This window comes from Aptenodytes forsteri, unplaced genomic scaffold, assembly GCF_000699145.1.
Source record: "Aptenodytes forsteri isolate BGI_AS27 unplaced genomic scaffold, ASM69914v1 Scaffold6, whole genome shotgun sequence".
Lineage (NCBI taxonomy): Eukaryota > Metazoa > Chordata > Aves > Sphenisciformes > Spheniscidae > Aptenodytes > Aptenodytes forsteri.
Genome location: NW_008795709.1, coordinates 264604 through 291964, shown reverse-complemented (window position 1 = coordinate 291964; position 27361 = coordinate 264604). Strand labels below are relative to the sequence as shown.

The 27361-nt window shown below is 43.9% G+C and overlaps 2 protein-coding genes across 2 annotated transcripts in view; one reads left to right on the top strand and one right to left on the bottom strand.

Annotated features, from left to right (window-relative positions):
• Nucleotides 1-21342, top strand: part of TNKS (tankyrase) — a 111941-nt gene extending 90599 nt beyond the window's left edge. The window contains exons 14-25 of the mRNA XM_019473154.1: nt 282-501; nt 777-886; nt 3487-3675; nt 5030-5267; nt 5961-6043; nt 8601-8721; nt 9346-9443; nt 10842-10916; nt 12132-12237; nt 13146-13332; nt 14177-14333; nt 16155-21342. Of these exons, the coding sequence (XP_019328699.1) occupies nt 282-501; nt 777-886; nt 3487-3675; nt 5030-5267; nt 5961-6043; nt 8601-8721; nt 9346-9443; nt 10842-10916; nt 12132-12237; nt 13146-13332; nt 14177-14333; nt 16155-16241 (1671 nt within the window). The 3' untranslated portion in view covers nt 16242-21342. The remainder of the gene's footprint in view (nt 1-281; nt 502-776; nt 887-3486; nt 3676-5029; nt 5268-5960; nt 6044-8600; nt 8722-9345; nt 9444-10841; nt 10917-12131; nt 12238-13145; nt 13333-14176; nt 14334-16154) is intronic.
• Nucleotides 21343-22495: 1153 nt separating this feature from the next.
• DUSP4 (dual specificity phosphatase 4) overlaps nt 22496-27361 on the bottom strand; it is a 121186-nt gene continuing 116320 nt past the window's right edge. Inside the window, exons 2-4 of the mRNA XM_019473139.1 lie at nt 24057-24227; nt 23414-23633; nt 22496-23194 (exon numbers count right to left, since the gene is read on the bottom strand). Of these exons, the coding sequence (XP_019328684.1) occupies nt 22809-23194; nt 23414-23633; nt 24057-24227 (777 nt within the window). The 3' untranslated portion in view covers nt 22496-22808. The remainder of the gene's footprint in view (nt 23195-23413; nt 23634-24056; nt 24228-27361) is intronic.

Here is a 27361-nt window from a genome sequence, read left to right as displayed (position 1 = left end):
AACTTCCTTCGTTTGAAATTGGGGAAGTGGCAGCCCTCGCAGAGGGCTGCCATTCTTAGCTGTGAAGTTGAGATTCACACAGCCGTGTTGCAGACTAGTGCTTTAGGCCTCAGCCTCATGGATTTATTCTCATGTGCCTATTAATCTATACAGTTGTTACTTCATGATGGCCGGTTGGCAAAATCCCCCGCCTCCTATCTTGTGCCACGAAATAGTGATACACTTATGTGCGCTGCTCTGCTCATGGTTGCAACAGTAGCATTCTACTTTGCTCTTTGCAGCATGGAGCTGATCCAACAAAAAAGAATCGAGATGGGAACACTCCTCTAGATTTGGTGAAAGAAGGAGACACAGATATCCAGGACTTACTGCGAGGAGATGCTGCCTTGCTAGATGCTGCCAAGAAGGGGTGCCTGGCACGAGTGCAGAAGCTATGTACTCAAGAAAACATCAATTGCAGAGACACCCAGGGAAGAAATTCAACACCACTACATCTTGCAGGTGGGTGACTCACCAGGTTTTGAAGGCTTGTATATTTATGATAGGGCTACAGAAGTTAATCACCAAAACCAGGACTGGTATAATAGGAGTTTCACAGAGGATTGTCCTGTACAGAGAGTTGTTAACTATGGCAGCTGTATTTCAGGAGGTAACACAGTTACTAAGAAAAGAGGAGCTTTTGCAGTCAAAAAATTGCTTTAGCTTTTCTGTCTAATAATTTTTCTTTAATTTAGCTCTCCTAATACCTGATTTCTTTTCCTGTGCCTTTTCTACAGCTGGTTACAACAATTTGGAAGTAGCTGAATACCTTCTTGAGCATGGTGCTGATGTTAATGCCCAGGACAAAGGAGGATTAATCCCCCTACACAATGCAGCGTCCTATGGGGTAGGTGCAGGCAGTCTTGCCATGAGTAGACCAACAAGGAACTCCTTAGTCATATCCAAACCCAGTTATTTTGCAGCTGTCTTGCTGTGAACAAAGTTCAGGTTTTGATGGCATGAAATACTTGTTGGGCTAAGTTGCTGTTGTGAGTCCTGTTTGCAGTCCTACAGATCTAAATAAGACACAGATTCAGGTGTGCTGTAGCAGTTAAAGGCTGCAGTTTGGAAAGATCACTAGAATACAGCTTTTATGCAAGCAAGCAGATGCACAGCATTGAGCAGTGTTAAATTTGGGGTGACTGTTGAAACAGAAAAGACCTCAAATTGTTGCTGAAAGACTTGGATGGAAGGAAGGGAACAATACCAGGGGATCATGTCTAGGTGATGACAGGGAAGTGGAGGTCTGTTACAGCTGGTCTCTGGTGGGGAGCTATTGCTAAAGCTAAAGTGTTGAAGGGCTGCTGAGTTTGTAGTATGGGTGTCCTCCTGGGCAAGCTGTCTACTGCAGTGGCTGATTCAAACTGTTTTTGATGAGGCAGACCCTCCTTCCTCCATAGAGGAGGAAGCATCTGTGTGCATACCAGTTGCACAGATGCCTGATAGATTGCTTATAAGCAGCTGTTAATTGTGGATGAGGTGAGAAAGAAATGTCTTGCAAATAATTGTACAGAGACAGTGCTTGAGAAGCTCCCAGCAGTGTGCTTATGGTCAGACAGAGCACATGAAGCTCAAGAAGTAGTGGTTTTGATGGTCTCATCATGTGCTTTGTCCGTTACTACCTGGCCCTGGCACAAGAAGAGCAAAATCTGGGAGAGATGATCATAATAGAACCATGATTGCTTTCATTCGAGAGCCAAATGAAATAGAAAGTACAGTGTTCACCTTGTTTTTAAGGTGTGTGTATCAATGAAACTCAGCCTGCATCATTTGCACTGGTTCTTTACATCAGTCTGGGATCCCAGTGTCCTAAAGAGCAAAAAGCTCCAAATCCTGCTGAAGGTTTAGAAATGCAACACAGAATTCTCTTATGATACTGGGTCCTAATACCAAGCAATACTGTTCATCAGCATCTGCCATAAGCATTAAATTCCCAGGACGTTGCTTAGATCTAGAGATATATTCCGTTGCAAAGATTGTGTTTATGTCTTTTCAAGCATGGGAAACCAAAACACACATTTTGCACGAAGGCAAAACATTCCTTACTGGCACTGGGAAATGTTAGAGATTAGTTCAAACTGATTATCACTTATCAAAATCATAATGCCAACCTAACCTGGTCGCCTTACTTTCTCTAGGAAAAGTTAATGAGGCAGTGTTTGGTGCTTTTCCATCAGCTTATTTAGTTAAGGGTTGCTGTATACCTTTCCTGTGGTGTCCCACACTTCTCTCTGAGCTGTCATCAGCCCATTCAGGTCTCTGTGATGGGAGGTAGGGAGGAGATAAGTACTGGTTTCACAAGTTCATAGCTGGCAGGTTTCACAGACTCAACCCTTTCTTCACAGAGTATTTATCTTTAGTTCTCCCACCCAGAACTTCATGCTGCGTGTCCCTCAGTAGGGTTTCATGTGGCAGAAGTCACAGGAACAGCAACTGCTTTAAAAGTTTGGAAGAGCGGAAAAATAAGGTCAGCAGTCTTTTCAAACCACGCTTATTCAGAGAGCAAGCCCTTTTACGAGAGCTGCGGAGAGTCACTTAATTGCCATTAAGAGGAAAAATGAAATACATTGGCAAGTCTTTGCAGTTCTGCTTACAATTTCAGTGTTTCACGCTCCTACCTACTCATTTTGGCTACCTGCTTTATTTCTTAGCTCTATCACACAAGTAACTTTACTGATCAGAGCCAGCCAAAAATTTTATTTGCCAGTTTTCTATTCTTACTTTAACTTGGGAGACTTCAAGGATGGGATATTGATGGAAGCATGGAGTTGTAAGATCATTACTTTTATAGCCCATGTAAAGCAGTTGTCCCTTATGACACTCATAATGTGTTTTATCAGTTACAATTCTCTCATAAAATATGATTGGAGAAGGAACAAATTTGTGCTGCCGTGGATGGGTTCAAAGTATTGCAAGAAACCACAAGAAAGAAATAAAGTACAACTAAGACTTCTGTGTACAGACATTTAAGTAGTGGCTCAGCAGTACAACACATTGATCTTTAGAGCTTCTAGTATTGTTTCACAAAAGTTGCAGCCCTGTAAATTTGTGTTGCCAGTTGGAATTTGTCTACAAATACTTTGACAGTTAACTCTTACCAGTTTTATGCTGGATCAAGTATCTTGTCTGCTCCTGCAGCTGGCACAAACCTCATGCTGTGTACTTCGGGTGATTTGGCAGAAATATAATTCTGTGCCTGATCCCAATTATACATGTGCTGGTGGATGATCTGGTAGTGCACAGATACAGATTTAATGACTGTGGAGCTGCAGTATAGAGTGGTACCTGAAGAGGTGCGCTGCTACATAGACACAGGAGGCAGAGAAGTGAGTTAAAGAAAGGAAAGAGAAATTACAGGGGTCTCTAAGCACCATTACCTCCAGCACAAAAAAGGAAATACGTGTTTTACCAGTGTCAGGTTGATTAAGATGTTCTTGTCTCTTCCAGCATGTAGATATAGCAGCACTGTTGATCAAATACAATACATGCGTAAATGCAACAGATAAATGGGCATTCACACCTTTGCATGAAGCTGCACAAAAAGGAAGGACACAGCTCTGTGCTCTGCTGTTAGCTCATGGAGCAGATCCAACCATGAAGAATCAAGAGGGTCAGACGCCACTAGACCTGGCAACAGTAAGTTCATATCGGCGTGCCAGCTACAGACTGCTCTGGAGGATTTGCTCTGCATATTAAATGGCTTTCTATGGCTCCGTGGCATCAGTGGTCCTTGGCTTTTGCTGTGCTGAGGTAGAGGGAGATGAGCATCTCCAGGGTGCCTGTTCGTGACTTTTTACCCACAGGTCCAGGCTTTTTCCTTTGGCTGAGATCTTAATGTGGCTTGTGATTTAGGGTTTGCTTCTGCTTAAGGATTCACTTCTGGGATCAATCTTCTCATTGCCAGAAATAAACCTATCTGAATTGTCCCCGATGATGGTCAATCTGTGTACTGTTGGTGGTTATTTCTTTGAACCTAGGAGGAAAATCAGTTGGGCCTTTAGAGGAATGGGATCATTTAGAGAATGATTATGCTCAGTGCCTGCATATTACCTCAGTTCTTTTTTGACTAACTCCAAAACAACATTCTAAGATTTGCAGGTGGCTATCAAACTTTTTCTAAAACTAGCACCTGAAACTTTCTTGTTTGTGGTGGCAGTGGCGGCTGGTTAAAAAGCCTAGTAAGATTACATGACCATGTATGTCCCAGGTTAACCAGTCTTGATGGAATAGATAATGCAACCAAATAGGATGCTGTGTCTGGTTATGGTGTGAGTATCTAAGACCACTGATTGATTTGTGGAGAGTTCAAGAAATATCCTCTAGAATAATCTGAGCTCTAGAAAACTTGCTTTGTGATAAGAGATATGAAAACTATTTTATTTCTCTGGGGGGAAAATAAGGATGTCTTAATCATGTTCTATGAGAACATGCAAGGAGGAAATTCTTGAAGATGCGGGTCCTGCTTTATTTAGTCAGCAAAGGCTAAATCCAATTGTTAGCTAAATTCATATTTCTCCTGCAGCTCCTGTCTTTTCTTCTATTTTAACACTATAAGATGTGATTATAGCAAAGGCAGTGGTAGAGTCTTTCCGTTGGAACCTTGATCCAGTTCAAAATGCTTGACCAGAAGTTGAGCCTGACAGAGAAATTGAGATGGCGTTGGCTGGCCTAGGTTGTGAAGGATTTCAGATAAAGTTGCTGCACTGCTCCTCCTGGCTTTTAACACCTATAAAGTCATTCTGCCAGAAAGGAAATTAGATGTACCTTCTTACATACCTTTAGAAATGGGGAGAACCCAATTCACCTATGTCTGAGCAGTGAATCAGAATGTTCTTGCAACCATGAATTCCCATGTTACAAAAGTTGGCAGTTTTCTTTTTAATGGGGGAATGGAGCAATCAATTAAAACAATTTCAAAGAAAAATTCTTTCCAGAGATCAGTGACTTGTGATAATAGAACCTCATGTCGAATGTTCTTTCTGTTTTTCAGGCTGATGATATCCGAGCTTTGCTGATAGATGCGATGCCTCCAGAAGCTTTGCCTACATGCTTTAAGCCTCAAGCTACTGTTGTTAGTGCCTCCCTGATCTCACCAGCATCTACGCCGTCCTGCCTCTCCGCTGCCAGCAGTATAGATAACCTCACTGGGCCACTGGCAGAACTAGCCGTAGGAGGGGCATCGAATGCTGGTGATGGAGCAGCAGGAACTGAAAGGAAGGAAGGAGAAGGTGCATTTGCGGCTGGACAAGTTTACGTTGCCAGAAGTACAGTAGCTTAGTATCACAATAGGCCTAGCTTTATCTGAAAAGCATTTCTGACTAGCCAGAAAATACTGTACAGCTTGAACTATTATCTGCATTGTAAAGTGTCTGATGCTTGCCCTGTTTTCATGTGCTCTGCCAGGAGCACTGTTGGCTGTTCATCTATGTTTGCCATTGGTGATTAGGTCTGACTACAAAGGCAGATCTGATTAGGTGCCCAGATGTTCGTTGTTGATTTTATACAGAAAATCCAATGAGAATTATTTTGATGAAGGAATTATGATTGTGAAGTCTGGGGGATTTTGCTAAGGCTTTTTAAACCCTTTGATTAGTATCTGGAATGCATGCTTTATGTCAGCATCTAGGTGATTACATAGCAAAACTACACCCCCCCCTTCCTTTCCTTCTCTGCAATATGAGCCTGTATTTGCCACAGATCACTTGTGCTTTTTAATAGTTGATTCTGAGGAGGGAACAGTGATGAGCTTCGCACTGAGCTTACACACTGGAAGTGGATTGTTTATTATAGGCATAGACAAATTGATTGTAAAAAGAATCAGAGTTTGGAATTTTGAGAGAATCAGTGGTATTGATGATGATGGTTATTATTATTTTAAATTTAGGTGCATAGGATATAATGACTTGTTTCTTCTCTTACAGTTTCTGGTCTTGACATGAACATTACCCAGTTCCTAAAAAGCCTGGGTCTTGAACACCTTCGGGACATCTTTGAGACAGAACAGGTAAGTGGCAAGCCTCATGTCTCTGTTCGTATGTTTAAAAGATAGACTAATAAATTTGGGTGACGTTTTCATTCCCTAATTGAAAAAGGGAAACAAAAAACCCCAGCTTCACATCTACAGAAAAACAAGTATGTCCAAGAAAACTGCAAATGAGTCACCAAATACTATATGGTGAAGTTGGGAAACCTGTGAAAATCTTTTGTTGTTTGATTCAGATATCCAGCGTCTCTCACTTTCTTGTACGTACATGATGACTGTCAGTTTGGCTTGTATTCTGATAGTTACATTGGACCTTGTGAACTTGGAACATGATGGCTACAACAAAGTTAGGTTGGAATGTCACCTGCAGTTGTCCTTCAGCAGTCTTGATATCCAAACGAGCCTTTCACCACCTGTAGTGCTGCATGTGACACTTTGGTTAGATCTAGGAAACCCTCCAGTCTGACCATAAGCTGCAATAAAAATCTAGTTTACCAGGGCGTAGTCACACTAGAGAATGCAGAAACATCGTTTTCTAATAGGTTAGGACTATAGCATTAACTGGGTTTTACAAGGCTAAAAAGTTTTAAATGGAATTGAGAGATGGGGGAAAAAAACCTGCAGATTTATCAATAATTCACAATATATGAAAAGAATACAACTAACGTGACAGTTTCTCAAGCTTACCTCACTTTTTAGAGCAAAAGTACCTCTTGTATTTGTAGGCTATTTTTATGTACCATTTCTTAAATTTAACATGTTACAGTTAAATAGATTATTTGTTTGCATGAGCAAGATGGACACAGTGGTGGAAGTGAAAGGTACAAGTGCAAAAGACTGGATTTGGTGGTTATTTTTTTCCCAGGCCTCTGCTGCTAATGTTTTATGAGGAGTCAGGAAACAAATGTTTGAAATGGAATTTCTTCTGTAAGCAACACATTACAACCGTTTCCATGAAATGTTAAGGAGGTATCTCCCCAAAGTTAAAATGCCGTATAATCTTTTTTCCCTTCTTATATATAAAGCATAAGCTCTTTTCTTTAATTTGGAACTGCTTCTATTAAGAAGCAAACCAACGCCAAACAAACCTATATTCTACTCATGTTTCTTTTTTTCTTATTTTTCACACCTTCCTGTTGCCGTCCTGGTTTTGTTCTACTTTAGCTTCCTTAACTCCTAACCTGTTTTTAAGATCTGCCCCTGCTAATAAGATTTAATAATGCAAATCAGATTCAGTATATTCATTCATTGTTTTGAAACTGTTTAGCTCCTCTTGTAAGTTTCTTTCTAGTGAAAACAAGTTCATCTTCCTTAAGCTTATTGTTTTAGGCGGCTTTTTCCAAGCACTGTGGTACCTTCATGTGCACTTTTTTGCCTTGGCTCTAGCCTCCTATTCATACTGGATCTATGCTGATGCTTTCTAATATCTGGGTTTCTTCTGTATTTTTTTAATATTCCCTGCACATGATTAATGTCTTCAGTGGCTTTTCCATAGCAATCTCAGTAGGGTTGTTTTCTGCTCAATTGGACAGATGTTCAGTGTAGCTATTAATTCCTTGCTTGAGTTGCTTTCTTTTGGATTAATGATACTCAATTTCTAGTGGACAGAGTTCCACACCTGCAAGTCCAGTTGTGCTAACAATCCAGCTTCTTTTGAATCAAGTTGTATGGTTTCCCATTATTTGCTGAGCTTCCCATTCTAGTTTGATGTGTAAATTGGGAATTAGATTTTGTATAATTATCTCTTCCAGGTGAAATCTTTTGTTTTTCACAGAATCACCTCAGTGCACAATTGCTTTATAGTAATAAAAATGTGTACTTTATTTAGCCTTTATCTCCTGCTCTTTAAAAAAAGAAAAGTTATTTGACATAATGTTTTATTACGTTTCTGGTTCCACCAACAATCTCCGTGACCTTGAAATTTAAAACCTTGTCAGGCGATTGTAGATGTATTTGTATATTGCAACCAAATGAATAGTTGTATGTGTGCTCACAATGTTAGTTATTTCCAAAAATAGTGGAATAGTTGAGCATGACTTATCAAACCAGTGGGTCAGCTATGCTACACATGCAAGTGCACACCTGGATATATACACACAGTAATAGCACACACCATAGTAATGTTGATGTGAAACACGCTTAACATTTATTAGTAAGCTTATAGAATATTCATTTCTGTTCATGTAGTGAAAATAATAAATTGCACACGAATGTGAAACCTTGAATGCTTCAAAAATATTCCCAGATTTGTCCCAGCATTTCCATGCATCCTCCTTCTACATAAGTAAAAATGTTTTTGAGAACCTCCTGTGAGAACCAGCTCTTGTTAATTGCTGTAAGAGAAGTAAGTTTTGCACAGCTTCAGGCTGTAGCAGCTGGCTATGGTCCTGTGATAGGGAGAGGCTTGCCAGAAGGTGGCAGCAATTAGAAGTGCAGCAAAACATAAAATATATATGTGTATATATATACTCTCTTGGTTGCAGCATGAATACGTTCTATTTTCTGAACTGATGGGTCTTCAGCCTTGGGAATCGGGCCAGGTTTGGCAAGTGATTTTTGTGGTCTTTCACCTTTCCAGATAACCCTGGATGTATTGGCAGACATGGGGCATGAGGAGCTTAAAGAAATTGGGATCAACGCGTATGGACACCGCCACAAATTAATAAAAGGTGTGGAGAGACTTCTAGGAGGGCAGCAAGGTAAATATGACACTTTTACTGGTAAGTCTAAGTGTAGCATACAACAGGCTCCCAGAAGTCACCTTCTGTAAATGTAGGCATTGTCACCAGGACTTGAAAGAATCCAGATGTCAGGAGAATGTACTTGCTGGCAGACCTGGTGGCTGGGTGGGTTGTGACAGGTAAAGAACATACTGAGGAGATACAGGACCGAGTGATCACTTGCCTTTCCAGAGAATGGACACCCCTGAGGCAGCTGTGGAGGCTGTGCCCATTTCTAGGGACTCTCTTTTACCCAGGTAGGAGCTTTTGGATTGATTTTTCCCTATGTACTTATCCACAGGCCGGTTGTGTCCTGAAGTGTGGACCTGATGGAGTTTTTTTGCTGCCCCACACTTCTCAGATGCTTCTCTTGAAAGCGGAAACAATAAAACGCAATTATGTCCCACATGCATTTTCCTTCTCTTTTTAAAGCCTCTGCTGCTAACGAAAGCACTTTATCTTTTCAAGGTTGTGCTTCTGCCTTGTGTTTATTTTGCATTTCCTGCTGTACTGGGATTATTTAAGAAGAATAATGGTGATGCTGGATACAAATAGAGCTGGTATTGTTTTCTCCTGTTGATTTTTTATTCCTTCTCTTTGCAGGCACCAATCCTTATTTGACTTTCCACTGCGTGAGTCAGGGGACCATTCTCCTTGACCTTGCTCCTGACGATAAGGAGTATCAGTCCGTGGAAGAGGAGGTATTGCAAGTACCTTTCTTAATGCTCCAGTGGCAGCGTATTTCTCTTTTCACTTATAACCCCTCAGAGCCAAAGCATGCAACCAACACATGTTGAAAGTGATAAAATGTGCTTTGGTGTATGAATTGTATAGATCTGACATGAAGTTTAGGGCTCTTCATTTGTCTTTTTATATAGAGTAATGATGGAAATTATTTTGCTGTGGCCTGCCAATTTTTTTTAATAAGTGGTCTGTTTGCTCACTTAGCGTTATCCCAGTTTTGCCTTTTTGTTGTGTTTTGGATGTCATCTCATAGCAAGGGTTTCCACAGCTTTCCGGAGATAGGTGGACCTGTGAAAATCAAAGGCCATGAGTGAAGACCAAGGGATCAAGGCCTTGCAAGCCTGTAGGCATTCTCTGTGCTCAGGCTGTTTCTGCATGTGAACCAGCTTGTTTTCTCTTGTCTCAATGGCTTAGTTAATCTGTAACCCAGATAAACAGCTCTTGGATAATTGAGAGTTGACTGTAATTTTGCCTCCCACACACACATGCTCTTTTATTTCAGTAAACTACAAGCAGATACCATTTTGAATGAAAAATGGTAATAGAAAAGAGACTTTCTGAAGAGCTGTGTTTGGAAGAAACTCCGTTTTACTGTGCATTTGCTATTTGTGTAGTGTTCCTACACTGTAGCGCAAAAGTGTTTGGAGCCTTTTAAAAAGTCTAGATATTCAGGATTGCTGCCAGCTTAGTCTGGAATATTTTTAATTAGTAACTCTGCACAAATTCCAGTTTACAGATCTTTTGTATAAACTTTTCTGACAGAAAGGGTCGCTTGTCTGCTATAGTAAATTGGGATATCTATTTGAGTTGTTATTAAATGTTGTTGCTGTCGCTATAAATACCTTTGGAAAAGACACAAAGAAACTGTTGAAATTCTCAGGGGCTGCTAATGACATAGGAAAATTTACAGTGCAAGCATTTTCCTATCACTAAGAAACACAAACTGGACTCATTAGAAACACATTTGTTGTTACTTGAAAAGTGATCTTTTTGTATATTCATTTTCAAAGATTGTTTTTTTTCTAATCTAAAGTAGGTTTTCTAGTTGTGTATAACTTTGATAGTAAGTGCCACTATTCTCCTTTTTCCTATGTAGATTTTTATTACAAGATTGGATAATTGCATTATCCAACTTCTGTATTGTGGAACAGCACAGTGTGTTGGGTGCCTGAGAAATAAGGGTGTACCTCAGTTTAAAATTGAGTTGTGGTTTTGGATTTTTTTTTTACACCTTTTAATTGATTTTCAATCAAGATTGTCTGTTGTTGCCAGTGATATACTGAGATATTGCATGAATACTTTGCCTTGCTAGAAAGCTATGTGTGCTGAACGTTCAGTTGTGTTCATTTATGTAGATGCAAAGTACAATCCGGGAGCATCGGGATGGTGGAAATGCTGGTGGAATCTTCAACAGGTACAATGTCATCAGGGTAAGTTTCAAAACCTCTTAATTCTATGTGGTAAAATAAGCTGGTACTTATGCAAGCAGGCAGAATTGGTTTAATGGATCACCCTTTTATATTTAAAGTTCTTTGAAATAATATTCAGGAGCAGAGTTAAAGCAAGTGCTAAATGCTAAAATTAGACTGACGGTGTGCTCTGCACATGGAATGAGGGAGAAGTATCCACTTGTGCTCTTAAAGGAGTCTGAAGAACTGATATTGAAGACAGAAGTGGTGAAGAGCCTGACTTGTGTTTCACAGTCTGATTTAATTTCAGAGATCTATAACTTCTGTATTTGACTTTGCAGCACAGATTTTTTTTTTTCTCAGTGTAGTCTTTTCTTGTCTTTTTAAAGGAGATTTTTGGGGAGGGGGAAAGGATGAGCATGGCTTTTTATTAAAAGTTTCTATCTCCCTATGCTGCTTTGGATCTTGACACCTTCTTGCCCCTGCCAACTAGAAAAATACTTTTTACAAGCCCTGGCATGTCAGAAAATGGAGTGTTGTCTTTCTGAGGGAAAGGAACTTTCTGGTTCCTTTTTTGGGGGAGGAGGAAATAAAGTAAATCAGAACAGACAGAACTCAGTTTCTGAGCTCCAGCAAACCCCTGCTGTTTGAAAAGTGAGCCAGTGCAGAGACTTTGCAACTTGGCCCAGTAGATCATACGTCCTGAAGTAAACTCTGCTTCCATCCTACTCCCAACCAAAGGTGAAGTCCTTTACAGAAACCACAGTGGTATTAGAGCATGTTGCTGGAACAATATCTCAAGATAGATTAAACAGCATGTCTCCTAATTTCTTTCCTCAGAAGCTTTTCTTTTCATAAAAACACCACCTAAACCAGACAGCAAGCTTCAAAAAGCTAGCCCAGATTGTTCAACAGAGGTCAAAGCAGAAAGGGAGGGAGTTTCAGACAGTTTGTAGTTCTTGGTGGCATTTCAAGCTCTGAGGGAAGACACCTGAAAGTCTTCCTTAAACCTGAGAACTTAGGCTGCAATTTCACAGTAGTTTTAACCATCTGTAAGTGTGTGCTACTGACTTGTTTGAAAGACTTCGGCCTTGCGTGCAGAACAGCCATGGGGTTTCTTTATACCATTCATGTGTCTTACTCTTTGTTTCCCTGTCGAATTTATGCAAACTCTGTGAAACTATATTCCATTTCAATTCCAATTCAAGTATGATTGGACCTGTTGTACCACTGCAGATTCAAAAGGTCGTGAACAAGAAGTTGCGGGAGAGATTCTGTCACAGGCAGAAGGAGGTCTCAGAGGAGAATCATAATCATCACAATGAACGCATGTTGTTTCATGGTAAGGAAGTGATCTCTATTTATATGTACTGGTATTTAAAAAAAAAAAGTTTACAAGGACCCACAGGCAATGTTAATGTTGCTGTGTCACCACCCTGTACAGTAATTGTATTTCTACACTAGAAATGCAGGGGTGTGCGGGTGGTGGAGTTAGTCTGCGTGGTTACTGCAATCTGAAAAGCTACACTAGATAAAAAATACATTAAAAAAAAAAAGAAAAAAAGTTTTTTGCTAAGCTACTAGATAAAAAATACATTAAAAAAAAAAAAAGAAAAAAGTTTTTTGCTAAGCCGTATCTTAGTCATTTCCAGTAAAGCTGCTGGGAAGATGTTACATTGCTGTGAGAAAGACAGGGTGTCTTCTAAAAGAGGGGAGCAGCACACACTAAAAGCGTTTTACCCTGGCACTTCAGGCAACGATCAGGGAAAGGAATCAAAACCAACCGTGAGTTTCAGCAAGATGTTCTCTAGAAGCATCCAGAAGTGCCTACAAATGACAGTTGCCTGAGGGTTCTCCTGCCCTAGATCCTTCTATGATTCCGTGTAGGAAATTTGTTTTGGGTATGATCGTCCTAACATCTTGCCCCATCTTAACCAGTACTGACTGCTGGAGAAGGTGTGCATTGACAAGATAAATTGTGCTGAAATGTGAGTGGGGGGAAAGCCATTTAATGAGGTCTGTGAAATGAGTAAGAAATATGAGTCACACGTGGGATCTTGGTATATAACGATAAATCCCACACATCACTGTATCCTGCTGGGTATCGCCCCCTTCCAGCTGACTGAGCACACTTTCTGGTATTTAATGGTCTATTTGAGGCAAACAAGCTCCTCTTGACAGAGTCCTCTGTTACTATAGAGCTTAATAAGTATGTATGATAACACATCGTTTCATGTCATTCTGTTCTAGGGTCTCCTTTTATTAATGCTATCATTCACAAAGGATTTGATGAAAGGCATGCATACATTGGAGGAATGTTTGGAGCTGGAATTTACTTTGCCGAGAACTCCTCAAAAAGCAACCAATATGTGTATGGGATAGGGGGAGGAACAGGCTGTCCCACACACAAAGACAGGTCCTGTTATATCTGCCACAGGTATGAGTCCAGCAGAGTTCCCTATACATAATTCTGGCTGTCCTGGTTTTTACTATCCTGGCACAGGATGAATTGCAGGGAAAGAATAACCACTTGAGCTTGGTCATGGCAGGAAAAATGCAGTTTTTCATTTGTCAAGGCTGAACAAAAAAGGATATAAATGCAGCGAGTCCCACAGAAAGGTCAAAAATTACATCTAAGCGTACAGTGAGTATAAATCAAAGTGAATTGTGGCTCAGGAAAGAGGCTTGAAACAGCAAGTTTGAAAACGAAGAGTCAGAGGAAAATAGCAATTAAACTCCAGGCACTCTCAGAACAAAACTGCAGTGCAAAGCAGTGGTCAGCAGTACAGTGTTGTACTATGGATTCGATAATTTTGGAGGTAGTGAACAGGACTTAATCACAGCTTTGTTTTGTACTGGAGTAGATCAATGTGCTTTTTGCACTTTGACACCTGTCCATACCCTGCTTGTAGGAACACAGAGTTTCAGCTTATTTCAACGGCTTTATATAAAACGAACTAGAACAGGCCTCCATGTGAGGGCTAAACAAAGTGTGTGTTTTCCCTCTGCATGTCATTCAACAGCTTTATATAAAACGAACTAGAACAGGCCTCCATGTGAGGGCTAAACAAAGTGTGTGTTTTCCCTTCTGCATGTCAAGAAAGATTTTTTTTTTTTGTGACAGGTCTTATACAGCCTTAGAACGGGTTTCTAAAAGTGTTTCTCCAAAAAGCCTTGAGAAATTACTAGCAAAAAAATAAACTCAAAAGTCTCAAATCATCCTGGAAGAATACAACTCCTAGTAAGATATTTTAAAATTATGTTTTCTTTTTTCCTTTTAGACAAATGCTATTTTGTAGAGTGACCCTTGGAAAATCCTTTCTTCAGTTCAGCACAATGAAAATGGCTCATGCCCCTCCAGGGCACCATTCTGTTATTGGCCGGCCAAGCGTCAATGGACTTGCATATGCTGAATATGTTATCTATAGAGGAGAACAGGTATGTGGATTAGCAAGGACTGGGTTTATGGAAGGGTAGAGCTTGGAGCTGGAGAGGGGATGTGACTGGTTTTCATACCAGGTGTACTGCGATAACCTGGTTGATGAGATTTTTTTTTTTTCATTTACTGTGGAAATAAACGGTGAACTGTATCAAGCCAGCAAATGCTATTCCTTTCCACTGAGCTGCACTGATTTACACCATGCAGAATTGCGTAATTCCCCCTGTGCAGCACTGCTTAGAGCCTGGTAAGGGTTGTAGTTTCTCTCAGGAGGCACTGGTTCCCCCATTGCATTTTACTGGCATTACTGCAGTAACAAGAACACGTACATTTCTGGGGCCCTTGTAGATAATGAGAATTCTGGGCTTTTTACCTGTAGATTCCCAGCAGTGACAGTGTCCCTGTCTGCCAGAGACTACCCTTAAATGGCAGCTGAAGTAGCACAACAATCTTCAGAAGGTGATTTTAATTTGAATAACTCAGCTAGACCCTTACTCTAGAAAAGTGGTTTGCTTACTACTCTGGATGGCTCCAAGATTATACAATAAATTCAGGTTGGAAGGAACCTTGGGGAGGTCACCTAGGCCAGCTTCTTGTTCATGCTGAATTCAGACCAGATTGCTGAGGGCTTTCTTTGACCAGGCAGGTCTTGAAGGCCTCAGAGAATGGTGTTTCACAGCCTCTCTCAGCAGCTTGTTCCTTTGTTTAATTATCCTCAGAGCAAAAAATATGTTCTTTGTATCCAGTGGGAACCTCCTCTGTTTTATTAATCTCATTCTCCTGCTGCGCACCTCGGGAAAGAATCTGGCTCTGTTTTCTCAGTAGCCTTCCATACGTGATGGAAGATTGCTATGAGGTCCCACAAAGTCTTCCCTTTTCTGAACTGAACAAGCCCATCTTCCTCAGCATCGTCTTGTTTATCCTGTGCTCTCTCCCCCTGACTATCTTATTGGTCCTTCACTGAACTTAGCTCCAGCTCGTTGCCATCTTTCTTGTATTGGAAGGCCCAAAAGTTCTATGCAGTTGTCTAGATGTGGTCTAGTGAGTACTGAATAAAGGGCAATCATTGCTACGCTGCTGTTGATGTACCACAGGATGCTGATAGCCTTTATTGCTCCCAGGACACACTGTTGATTCTGCTTTAGCTTGCTGTCACCCAAGGGCCCCCAGCACCTTTCAGCAGAGCTGCTTCCCATCCCGCAATGTTATAAGGAATTAGTTCATCCCAGGTGCATTTGGCCTTGCTGGATTGCATGAGGCTTCTGGTGGCCCTGTCTCCTCTCATCTGTCTAGGTTCCTCTGAATGGGGCCCTGCCCTCCAACAACTTTAGCTTTGTTCTGGGACTGAACCTCCCACCAGCTGTCTTGAGAAAACACTGGACATATGACTGGGTTACGTGCTTTGGGTGTGCCAAGTATTTTACTGCCAGTAAAGGCATTTGCAGGTCACGTGGCAAGTCAGTGAGCATTTTAGGGTCAGACTACACTGGTCATCTGAGATTTTGGAATAACTTACAGGCACTGACTGATCTGTAGGATTAGCTAACAGGGAGAGTAACTCTGATTGTGAATTCCTGTTGCACGCATGTTTTCTGACAGTGTCTGAATGGAAGAAACATCTTTCTTTCTACTAGTGTATTAATGAAGGTATTGACTACATCGAGCAGTTCCCACTTAGTGCTGGCTAGGTTTGAAATCTGCAAAGAGCTGATTCTTGCACTGTCCTTCCTGCTCACTGTTTAGTGAAATCCAAAATGTGAACTTGCTGAGCATACCCTTGCATAAAGCAATGTGTTTTTTTTTCTTGACTTAACTTTCAGGCATACCCAGAATATCTCATTACATACCAGATTGTGAAGCCAGAAGCTCCCTCACAGACAGCAACAGCAGCAGAGCAAAAGACCTAGTAGCTACAGAGCAGTGAAGAAGGATGTGACTTCAATCTTGGACTGGATGGATACGTGTTTCAGAAAATCAGTATCATATAAAATCCTTAACAACCTGGAAATAAGCTGTATGTCTTTTATAAAGCATTGGTGTATTGATGAATACGGTATGAGTAACTCTTGCATACTCAACTGCTACTGTTCCTTTTGAGGAAAGTTTACAAGGGACTGCCTTTTAATAACATATCTCAGGCTCCTAGTCTCTGCAGTTACCATGTGTAAAATAATGTTGTTTTGATCTAGACTTTGGGAACATTATTGTGCAAACGGAAATCTTTATCAAAGCCATCTCACATGTTAAAATTTCAGACACTACTATTCTAGTTATTTTATTTGCAGAGAAATTGCATTAAGCCCATAATTTTCTTTTCAGCATACACCATTCATTTTATGTTTTCAAGAGATCCTAGTCAACTATTTATTTTCCTTTTGTATTCTGAAGTTGAGCCGGAACCTTCTTAAAGATATTTTGCACAAAGTCGATTTGACTAAAATCATTAGCAATGCAATATGAACTTCATCTGAGAAGGGGCTAGGTCCAGTTCTTCAATATAGGGTTTTTTTGCACACCTCTGAGCAAATGATAATATGAGTGAGTGTAACTTTAGAGTGGAAACAAATTGTATCAGTTTGCTGCTGTGTCTGAGTTTTCTGGGGGAAGCCCTAGGAAGTGTTCACAAGGATAAAACCAGCTCTTGTGCTTGGAAGAACTTCATAAAGCAGGTCAATGCCCTCTGCTGGCATCTCTAAAAGGATGTTTTATAAGGCTCCTATTAAGTACATGCAGTTTGTGAAATGTTCTCCAGTTACAGTGGTGTATGGTTTTGCTGGGAGATAGGAGGTGACAAGTCAGAAGATTGCGTGCATGAGGGCATATCTGGTTCACGTCCCTCTGTAATGAGACCCAGTAAATGGCTTTCAAACCGGTAAGGGAGAGTATTATAGCAGTTTCATGTCACATCTTTGTGTGTGACATCACAGTTGAAGAGCTTAAGGGATTTACAAAAATAATATTTTTTTTAAATATTGATTTTTACATTTTTATGAGAACGAACTTTTAAAACATCAGTTGGCAAGTGGATTTGTTTGCAGGTATACCAGAGAACAAAGCTAGGATTTATTCACTCTAATCCCCTTCCCCGCAAGTTCCCAGGTTTATTTCACTGGGTAGGAGAAAGTTATTTTTAAGCATTGCATAGCACAGCATCAAAAAATTTCAAAAGTCTCCCTCATGCAGGATATGCATTTAACAAAAGTAGAAACCGATTTCTTTTTTGTGTTGTTTTTACAACTTCAGAGAACGTTGAAAATTGAGCCGTGTTAATTTTTTTTCTTAACAACCAATACCAGGAGATGTGCTTCAGTGTTGAGCATGTTAACGACTGGAGAAAAAGATGTTCCTTTGAACACAACACATTGTACATTTCCCTATCAACCAGCACTACTTAGTATCTGATGATCCAGTTCATGCATTCAGGTTTTATCCCCATTAAAGCAAGGAAACAACAGAATAGTGTGCTTTTAGTTTACAAAAATATGTGTTCCCGCAAGTGGGATTTTGCTGACATGTTTGGATAAAACAAACTTAAACCTGAAGAGCTTTTCACTTTCAGCGTTAAGACACAAAATTTTCATTTTTAACATTAAGACATTAATGATGAAGCAAGTTATCCTCGCAGAGGAACTTCACCCACTGTAAAATCAGTCATTTGATGCAATCTGGCTACCTGCACATCATCTGTTTGTAATATCTCTAAAGAAAACCTTAGAAATAGCAATACTCCAACAGATCTTGAACTTTGGGTTTTATTTTTCTTAGGCTGGCAGTGGATATATGGTTCTCGCTTCATCTTGTGACCTGATAAAATATGTAGCTTCGAAGTCCAAGCCAGGCTCTAGCCTAGTTGTCCTTTTAATCAAATTTCATTGATAAATTGGGTGCTTGTATTTTGGCTACTTGTTTAATAGTGTTAGGATTGCAAAGATCACCACTAGGCTTTGAAGCTTTGTATTTGTCATTTAAGTTTGGGGTTTGTTTTTAAATTAGTTAATAATGGAGTGGGGGGATGTGCCTATCTACACTAGGGTTTCAGATAGCGGTGAGAGTGAGTGTTGCTCACCATCCCCAATTAGACATAGTTTTAAATGGTAAAACAGTTGTGCTGCTTAGGTGAGCAAAATGGTTAATGTGGGTGTGGAAGTTAAAAGCTTTACACCTTTCAAAAACAAGGACAAACCTAGAAACAAAAACCCCACCAAGCCCACACCAGATTCTGTTCTTGCTTGTTGTTTCCTGTGTGCTGATTGAACTAACGGCTAGTCTGGATTTCTTCTGCAGCCTTGAACTTCTAGAGGATAAAAATACTGTCCAGTATCTCTGAACTGCCAGTGTTAACGTATCTGATGTTCTGTGCAGAGTAAAGGTGCTGTGTGAGGAAATCATTTTGCAGTGGTTTTTGTCTTGTAATGACATGATCTCATATCCGTTTGTGGCCAGACACAGAGGAATACCCAGGCCTGATGATGCGTCTGTGCGTCGTAGAAACCCGTGCAGGAGTAGCATCCTCCTCTCCTGGCGTATGTTGTTGTAGCTCCTCTTGCAGTTTAAAACAAAGTGAGGATCTGCCCATCAATTTTGAAGTTACCCATGAAAAAGCTGGTCGTGGGTTTGGTGGTAGAGCTGCAGTTGGCAGGTTGTTACGGTACAGATGCTTTAGCTGAGGGAGTTAACTTGATGCTTCCTAATTTTAGAGAATGGGACCTTAAAAATAGCACGCCCCCATGACCAGGTAGCTGCTGCCTCCTGAGAAATGAAGTTTTTCAACTTCCTGAGAAGGGCAGTCCCCTGATAATGGGATGCTCATTTGCAGCATTGGGTCAGCAATGGAGGCACGGTAGGAACCGAGGATGCAGGAACACGCTGGGCTAAGCCATCTCATAGGCTTGGGAGCCTGGGCACCCTCACTGGCTCCAGAAAGAGCTATTCCCACTGGGACAGAACATGGCGTCTGCTGGGGAAAGGGACAGTTGTCTTTCAGGCCTGTTGATTTTTGTCCGTGTCCCTTTGAGGAAGCGTTTTGAAACGTCTGTGCGGTTTGCGACAGGACCTTAATAGGCAAAACAGAAAGAAACTTCACCACATAGCAAAGAAGAGAGGGTTCTGCTCTCCATTGCTGAAATTGTTTCCATGAGACAGATGAATTAGGTACCTGGTGCAGAGTGACATTGCAGCCTGAATGCTGTCAACAAAAATTCTGGTAGCATTAAAAGCAGAGAGTACAGTACCTTAATAAGGTGTATCTTATTTTCTCATCCTTATTTTTATCTGCCAATCTGTTTTGATCCCAGCTCCGCGGAGACTGTTACAAACCTCTTGTACTAGTTCCACCATTTTGCAGTCACTATTGGTCTGTAGTCCAAGGAACGAGCAATGTGTTTTTCTAACCTGTTTTGAATGTTTGCATGTGATACGATTGAATCCCACTGCCTTATGCAGCAGGAATTTATTTTGCCTGCAAACTTTTATACTTTGCTTGTTGATAACGGGAGTACCCCAAAAGAAAATTCTACACTGAAGCAAAAAGAAAGCCCTGCAAAATGTTCTGCACCGCTGGCTTTGGTGGGCAGCAGACACAGGAAAGGCATGTGGTATATGGGACGGAGTAGCTTCTGGAGAAGGGTGCTTCCTTGGCTCTGGAAACCAGCTGATCCTACTGTTTGTTGTAGGTTAGAGGAGATGTCTGCTCCCCGTGAATGCGTGAAGTGCTATGGGATGCTAACATGTTGTGCTACTGCGTGGCCTGCGGGAACTACTTAAGACAGTGGCAAATCTTCTCAAAAAAAAGACTCCTGCATCCCTGCAGTAAAGTCAGAGCTCCTGCACAGTACAGGCACTGCCTAGAATTTCCTTATGGGACTGTTCACAGAAATTACCCAGAACAGATTTTTTTCAAAAGATGGGTAAAAGGAAGGGTCCAACCACAAAACAGATTAGTTTGAACATTGCTAATCATTCTCAGAAGCTGAAGGTCAGGAAATGTGTGAATTTATTTTTAGTGGGATTTCTCCCTTTCCATGCTGCTTTGCCACAGAAAATCTAGCTCAGAAATCTAAAAGGAGATGCATCTAATGCACGCTTCAGTCATTTTAAGCTATGCTGCAGCCCTGCTGGAGAAGACATGGGTAAGTAGATTCAATTTTTAGCCTCAGGTAGTGAGTGGCTTGTGAACCTCCATAGCCTTGAATCCATCGATGATCAGAGGTGGTGGCTTTGGGACAGTCCAGAGCACAGTCTCCTGATCTTTCAGAGAGCGGCAGGACACATGTGCAGAGATGGAGTGGCAGTGTTGCCACCTATGTGAACACATAGTAAATGTGAAACCTAGAGGATCAGGGGACAGCATATGCGTGTTAAAACTTCGGAAGCAAGGTGAATGAGCCCACGAATCAGTAGGGAACGTGAGAAACGGATGCATTTCCCATTACACTAACACATATGCCTGTCAGGTCGTATTATCTGACTGGTTTTGATATATCTATTTCTGTCTTACTGAACCTGTTGGTGGCAAGTTTTAGTGTTGGTTCCATTAATTACTAATGTAGATGGTTAGAGTCTCTGTATTACAAGGTAATTTTGACACTCTCTTTTTAACATCTGCAGAACTTGCTTCAGCTTTGGAAATTGAAGTGGGGATTTTTCTGTGCCGCAGTCCCGTGAGCTTGTGCATCTTCATTCCCAATTGCTTTCTCTGCCAGCCCAGATGGCAATGTACCTGGGGGTTGAGTTTTTAGACCCTTTTTTGTATAACTTGTTTTCATAACTAGCTCTGTATGTTTTCTCTCTTGGTTGCCCATTACCTGGAGCTGGGATATCATTTATTTATTTCCTCCTTTCCCCTCTCTCTCAAAGACGACGATGGGCAGGTTCTCAGCCTACCTACATGGTGGACTTTAGGTAACATCTCTGTAACAACCGAGTTTGATCTATAAATGTGCTTGGCTAAATGTCTGATCTGCAATACTTGTAATAGTTTAACATTCAATAAATACATTTTTAACAGTTGCTCTGTGAAAGGGGAGTGTTTGCACAACCTGCTATTCTGTCTTGGTCTTAGGACAAACCTGCTCCAGCCACAACTGTTGAAAACAGTTTTATTTTAATTTTCTCCAAACAACTCATTTTCTTCCTCCCTCAGGCAATAAATAAAAAGTTAATTTCTAAAAAAAAAAAAAAAAAAACAAACCACAAAAAAAACCCACCAAAAACCATACATATGTACACTTTTCCTCCCTCCTCCCTCAGGCAATAAATAAAAAGTTAATTTCTAAAAAAAAAAAAAAAAAAAAAAAAAAAACAAACCACAAAAAAACCCCACCAAAAACCATACATATGTACACCAGCCACACAGGCATCTTCTGTGTGGATCGGACTGGGGGGAAGGAGAGAGGTAGGGAGGGAAATAATGCTCCAGGTGGGTTGAAGATGAGGCATTTTCTAAGCTTGGACCAAAAGCTGCAGCAGTGTTGCACAGGTAGGCGAGACCCAGCTCAGGTGGAGAAGGGCTGGTCATGAGGTGGAGGAAGTTTGAAAATGCTGGATGGAGGACATCTCTGGGCCAGCCTCTCCTTCACCCAGCTGCTTCTCTCTTCCATTGCAGCCCCAACCACATCCCATCCTGCTCCTTCTGGAGGAAGAGCAGCAGTGGGATGAGTAGAGAGGAATCCGAACAGAGTAATCAAAAGCAGCCCAGGCTGCTGCCCCCACCCCTTCTTTCTCCTCTTTAAGCCACAGGAGATTGGACCTAAGTTTTGCAGGAACCAGAGACCCCCAGAGGCAAGAAGAGAGGCATTTAGGACTGCATCTCCCCCTCCAAACCACCTCCCAGCCACAGAGATTGTTCTCTCCCACAGGAATGGGCTCAGCTGGTGACTCGGCACGTGCCTGCCAGCTCCTGCATCGCCTCCCCAGGCACTGGCAGGGGTGAGGTTGACTGCAGGCAGCCCTGTGCCACCACCCCTGCTTGCCCCAAGGCCCTGCCTGCAGCTCTGCTTGTCACCCAGTGTAACTGGCTCAGGTAAGCAGCACCCACCACACACCCCCATGTCTCTTTGTGCAAGGGGGAAGACTGCTGCATGATAAAAAGAGGGTATGCTCCCTTTTCAACCCAGATGAGCTAGGGGCAGAAATACGGGGAGAAGGGGAGGTGTATCTTTTTTAAAAAAACAAGACAGTAAAATAGGGATGGAAGGAGATGAAGACCAGGCACTTGAGGAAACCCAGTATGCTATTTTTTTCCTCCCCCAAAGAGCCTGGACAATGTCAGGGTTTGTGTACAACTTTCGTGCTTTCAAAACATAAAATTAAAAAGCAAAAAAACCAAGATGAGGTAAGAAATTTCTCTACGAAAAAGACGTTGAGTCCAGGGTGAACGGCAGTGTCCGGCACTATTGCTTAACATCACAGGGCTCCGTGCCCACCTGCCCCCTCCACGCCTGGCACTATCTGCCTGGCTGGTCTCAGCCCCTGAGCTAACAGCTGGGCGACGTGGTGATGGGGCTGTGAAGGTATGGGAGGCTGCTGGGGGTGGCATGGACACCGACAGAGACTGGGAAGCTGAAGACAAACTGGGAGGTGGGGGTGGAGGTGGCCTTGCCCCGCTCCCGCAGTGTCCCCGAGGGGCTGACAGCTTCCACTGCACATGAGGTGGCCAACACCTGCGACTCAAACTGCAGCAGCTGCCCCATGAAGCTGAAGTTAGGAGAGATGATGCTCCGGCGCTGCTTGACGAACTCAAAGGCCTCCTCCAGCTTGACACGCTTCTTCATCATCAGGTAAGCCAAGCAGATGGTGGCGGAGCGGGAGATACCAGCCTGGCAGTGGACTAGGACCCGGCCGCAACACTCCTTCACCGAGTCTGGAGAGCAACAGGGGATGAGACATGAGACCAACGCCCTTCCAACAAAGCCCAACCCCACACCAAACCTGCAGGTGGTGGCTGACCTCCCTCCCACCAGTGCAACAAATGGCCTGGACTCTGCTGGACCCTCTGAGCCAAAGGCTCCAGGTCCTCGAGGCAGGAACCTCTCCCCCGGTAAAACACACACGGACACAGCTCCTCTGTTCAGGCACTCACCGATGTACTCAATTGCCTCCATAAACCAGGAGCTGATGTCAGCTTTGTGGTTATCCTCCACGGGGATACACTTGTACTGGTAGTGCCCCTCGAAGTGGTTGGGGCAGTCCGAGGAGACATTCAGGAGGGCTGTGATGCCCAGTGCATCAAGCATGTCCCGCCGGGCGGCGTGGTAGGCGCTGCCAAGGTAGAGGAAAGGAAGGATTTCCACAGGGCCACCCTGTTACAGAGAAAAACAACAGATATGGGGGTGACCAGGGGACAGCAGTGGGCGGCAGGACATGCATCCAGGTGGCTTGGAGGCCCTGAGCAGTTCAGGAACCTGGCATCTGATCCAGGGCCCTCAAAAGAGGGAGCAGGGGCTGCCTTTCTGAGCTGTTGAACCCATTTCAGTGCTCCCCCCCGCCTCATCCTGTTCAGGAACGGGCAGGTGTGGTTTATGGGATTTGGGCTTGTCCACTCCCCAGGGAGCACAAACACCCTGGGATCAGGAGGACCACCATGCTCTCCCATGAAAGGAAAGGGAGCACGGCTCTGGCTCTGCAGGCCTCAGCTGAGGGAGAGCAGAGAGACTCCAGCAGGACCAGGTTGCAATGCTGGAAGGAGCGGTCAAAATAGCTGAACGCTGGGCTTCTAGACATACCTGGTCATGAAGGGGGGTCCCACAGGAACTGCAGCCCAAATCCAGGGGCTCGGCGCTGGTGGGGGGTGACACGTTGCTCAGGGACTTGGTTTTTGCACAGAATTCAGGGTACTCTGAGGAGAAGCGCTCATAACCCCCTGCAAGAAAAGAGGCACAAAGCGTTATCCCAGGCTGCATTCACAGCACTGCAGAACAGCATAGCCAGAGCTGACGCATCTCACTGTGCCCTTGGCCACTAGATGATGCTACAGTGATGGAGAGTAGTCTCCTGCCCCAGGATGAGCAACCAGGCTCCTGGCAGCAAGGGGAGAATCCTTGAGGCCCCACCACTCCCTTAGAGCAAGAGCTCCAAGAGCTCTGTAATGCTCTTGGCTGACCAGAGTCTCTGGTCCAGGGTTTAGCCCCTTACACAGCATCAGCCAAAACCCCAGACCGAGGCCAAGGTTGCTCTCTAAGACGATGGAGAGAGGATTTGTTGCCAGCATCCTCTGACTTTAATTGGAAAAGCTGCTCCCAGGCCAAAGACTGTACAGTTCCCAGTTTTCCCAGGCGCATCATCCTGCCACAAAGCACAGGGAGGTCTCCCACTGTCCCAGCCTGACCCTCCAGCCCAGAGCTCCCAAAACAACAGGCCAGGGAAGCCCTGGCACCGGCCAGGTACAGTGAAGCTAACCCCACAGCAAAGCTGCTCTCCAGAGGGAGATGTCCACTGCCTCTCAAGGACATGGGTGCAACCTGAACATGGAGGTGAGCGCCCTGTGAAAGAGCGGCTTGCTTTTTACCCGCAAAACCCCAGACCGAGGCCAAGGTTGCTCTCTAAGACGATGGAGAGAGGATTTGTTGCCAGCATCCTCTGACTTTAATTGGAAAAGCTGCTCCCAGGCCAAAGACTGTACAGTTCCCAGTTTTCCCAGGCGCATCATCCTGCCACAAAGCACAGGGAGGTCTCCCACTGTCCCAGCCTGACCCTCCAGCCCAGAGCTCCCAAAACAACAGGCCAGGGAAGCCCTGGCACCGGCCAGGTACAGTGAAGCTAACCCCACAGCAAAGCTGCTCTCCAGAGGGAGATGTCCACTGCCTCTCAAGGACATGGGTGCAACCTGAACATGGAGGTGAGCGCCCTGTGAAAGAGCGGCTTGCTCCTTTGACCTGCTGTCAGGACAATAAGCAAAGGTGACTTCAGATCTTCCTAACGGCAGGCAAAACAAGAGCAAACCCCATCAGCTTCCCAGGACAGGGACACTGCAGTGTTGGCTGCAAATAAACACTTCTGGTGAGATTTCCTTCTCTCGTTCAAACCAAATCAACAACCCTGACATCCTTGTAGAGTCTGACCTTGAGTCTCAAAACCGAGAGAAATCAGGTATTTTGCTATCACCACAGGAATGTAGCTAGACCAAGCCCTGACTCCCAGAAGAGCTCCCGAAGACTCACCCCAACTGCAGGACCCATGCCTGCAGATTTGGGCTTGCCAGAGCACACACAGCAGGACGCATATTCCTTATCCAGCCCTAGCTCTGAGACTGTCCTGAACAAGGCTGGATGTTCAAAAGACCATTGGATGCAAGCGTCCCCAGCAAAGCAGCCCAGGAATCCCTAGGCAGCTAGAGACCAATATTGCCAGCATCCCAGTGCCCTTTATGGCTTCCTCTCCCTACACGGGAAGGGCTCTAGTACCTTAAAGCAGAAATATGCATATGCATCACTGAATTTGCATTGTCCCTCCCACGTGAGCGGGACAGTTTGCAGAGGCTGACATCCCTTTGCAGTCCTACTGGTTTGATTTGGAGGAGCACCCAAAATCAAGCGCCCCTGTTAGACATCTTCAGGAGGTCTGATCCTAAAATCCCAGGATCTACCACGTCCCACTCTGCTGGCCATCACGCCGTCCTGAGAGGGAGAAGCTGCCCAGGGTGATGTACAGAAACGGGCTTCCTCCTTGGAAAAGCCAAGCGACACTTTCAAACAGTCAAAGATGTTTCTCTTCAATATATCAGATCTAATGCCCGTTCAACCAAGCACCACATCCAGCAGCTCCATCCAGCGGTGTGCAGATCCTGGCTGCGCGTGCAGGCCCTGCCCGGCACAGGAACCACGCTGTGCAGGTGGCCATCACCAAGCAACACCCAGCCGGGCCATTTCACAGGCGAACCTGGCAGCAGTCTGATCTGCACAAAACAGATCCGGGTCTTCATCGTGACCTGCACCCAACAAATTTGCATTTGGACAGGCACAGTGCTGGGTTAGCACGGCTCTTGTGAAATCAGAGTGAGCTCAATGATTTTAGTAGCTCTGTGGTAAGCGAGGAAGAGGTCTCTAGTGCTAAGACTGAGTCTCTAGGAGCCCGTTCCTTAAAAAGAAGAGATTGGAAACCCCAAACAACCTCCCATGAGAACCACAGGGGCACCAGAAGCCCTCAGCTGACAAAGGCCACCCTTGAAGCGCAGCAGCGTTTCCTGCCACGTGCGTGGCTCCCAGCACCATGACAGCTCATGGCGAAGGACCCGAAAGCATGTTCCCGAGTGAGCCCTTGCTGTGCAGGCGCTGCCGCAGCAGCGCATCATATCACATCCTTGGAACAGCTCCTGCTGCTTTTACTGTATCTAGTACAACAGAATAGCTAGCTCCTCCATCTATCAAGCCTCTTAATGGATTTGCTACTCCGCATACGCATCCTCACCCCTGCTGTAAGTAAACCAAGGAATAAATTAACTCTCAGGCTGTAAACAAAAAAGAAAAAACCCCACAGAGCTCATCCAGGAACCCCAGCCGAGCACCCCCCTTCCCTAAATCATCTCACAGCAATTCTCAGGACCAGCAGCTCCAACTGTTCACAGCATCTCATTTAACACATGCCGATCCTGAGAGCATGGCGGGGGGAAAGCCCCGACTGCTGCTGTAGTCGCAAAAAGAACACAGAGGCACCCTGGGGGGTTCTGCCCACTGCAAAGGCACATCGGCGTGACACCAGGTATTTGGTCCTGCACAAATACCTTCTCTGCACCGTGGGGCTGGGGACAAACTCAAACAAAGAGGGGGGATTCCCCCCCACTTCCATCTGGAGCGGCTTGTGCCGTTGGGTTTGCACCTTGCCCCCCGGGGGCTGCGTGCCAGCCCGGCCCACGGCAGAGGCATGGGGCCTGCCCCACCGCTCGCTCAGCCCGAGGTGGCTCACACCGCGTTTCTCTCGGGCCACCCACGCGCGGAGTGGATGGCCGCGCTGCCGACTGCCCCAGGACCCCACCTCCGGGGCCACAGCCGCACAGCCTCGCCGGGTGCGCCCCCCAAACGCAGCACCCACAACC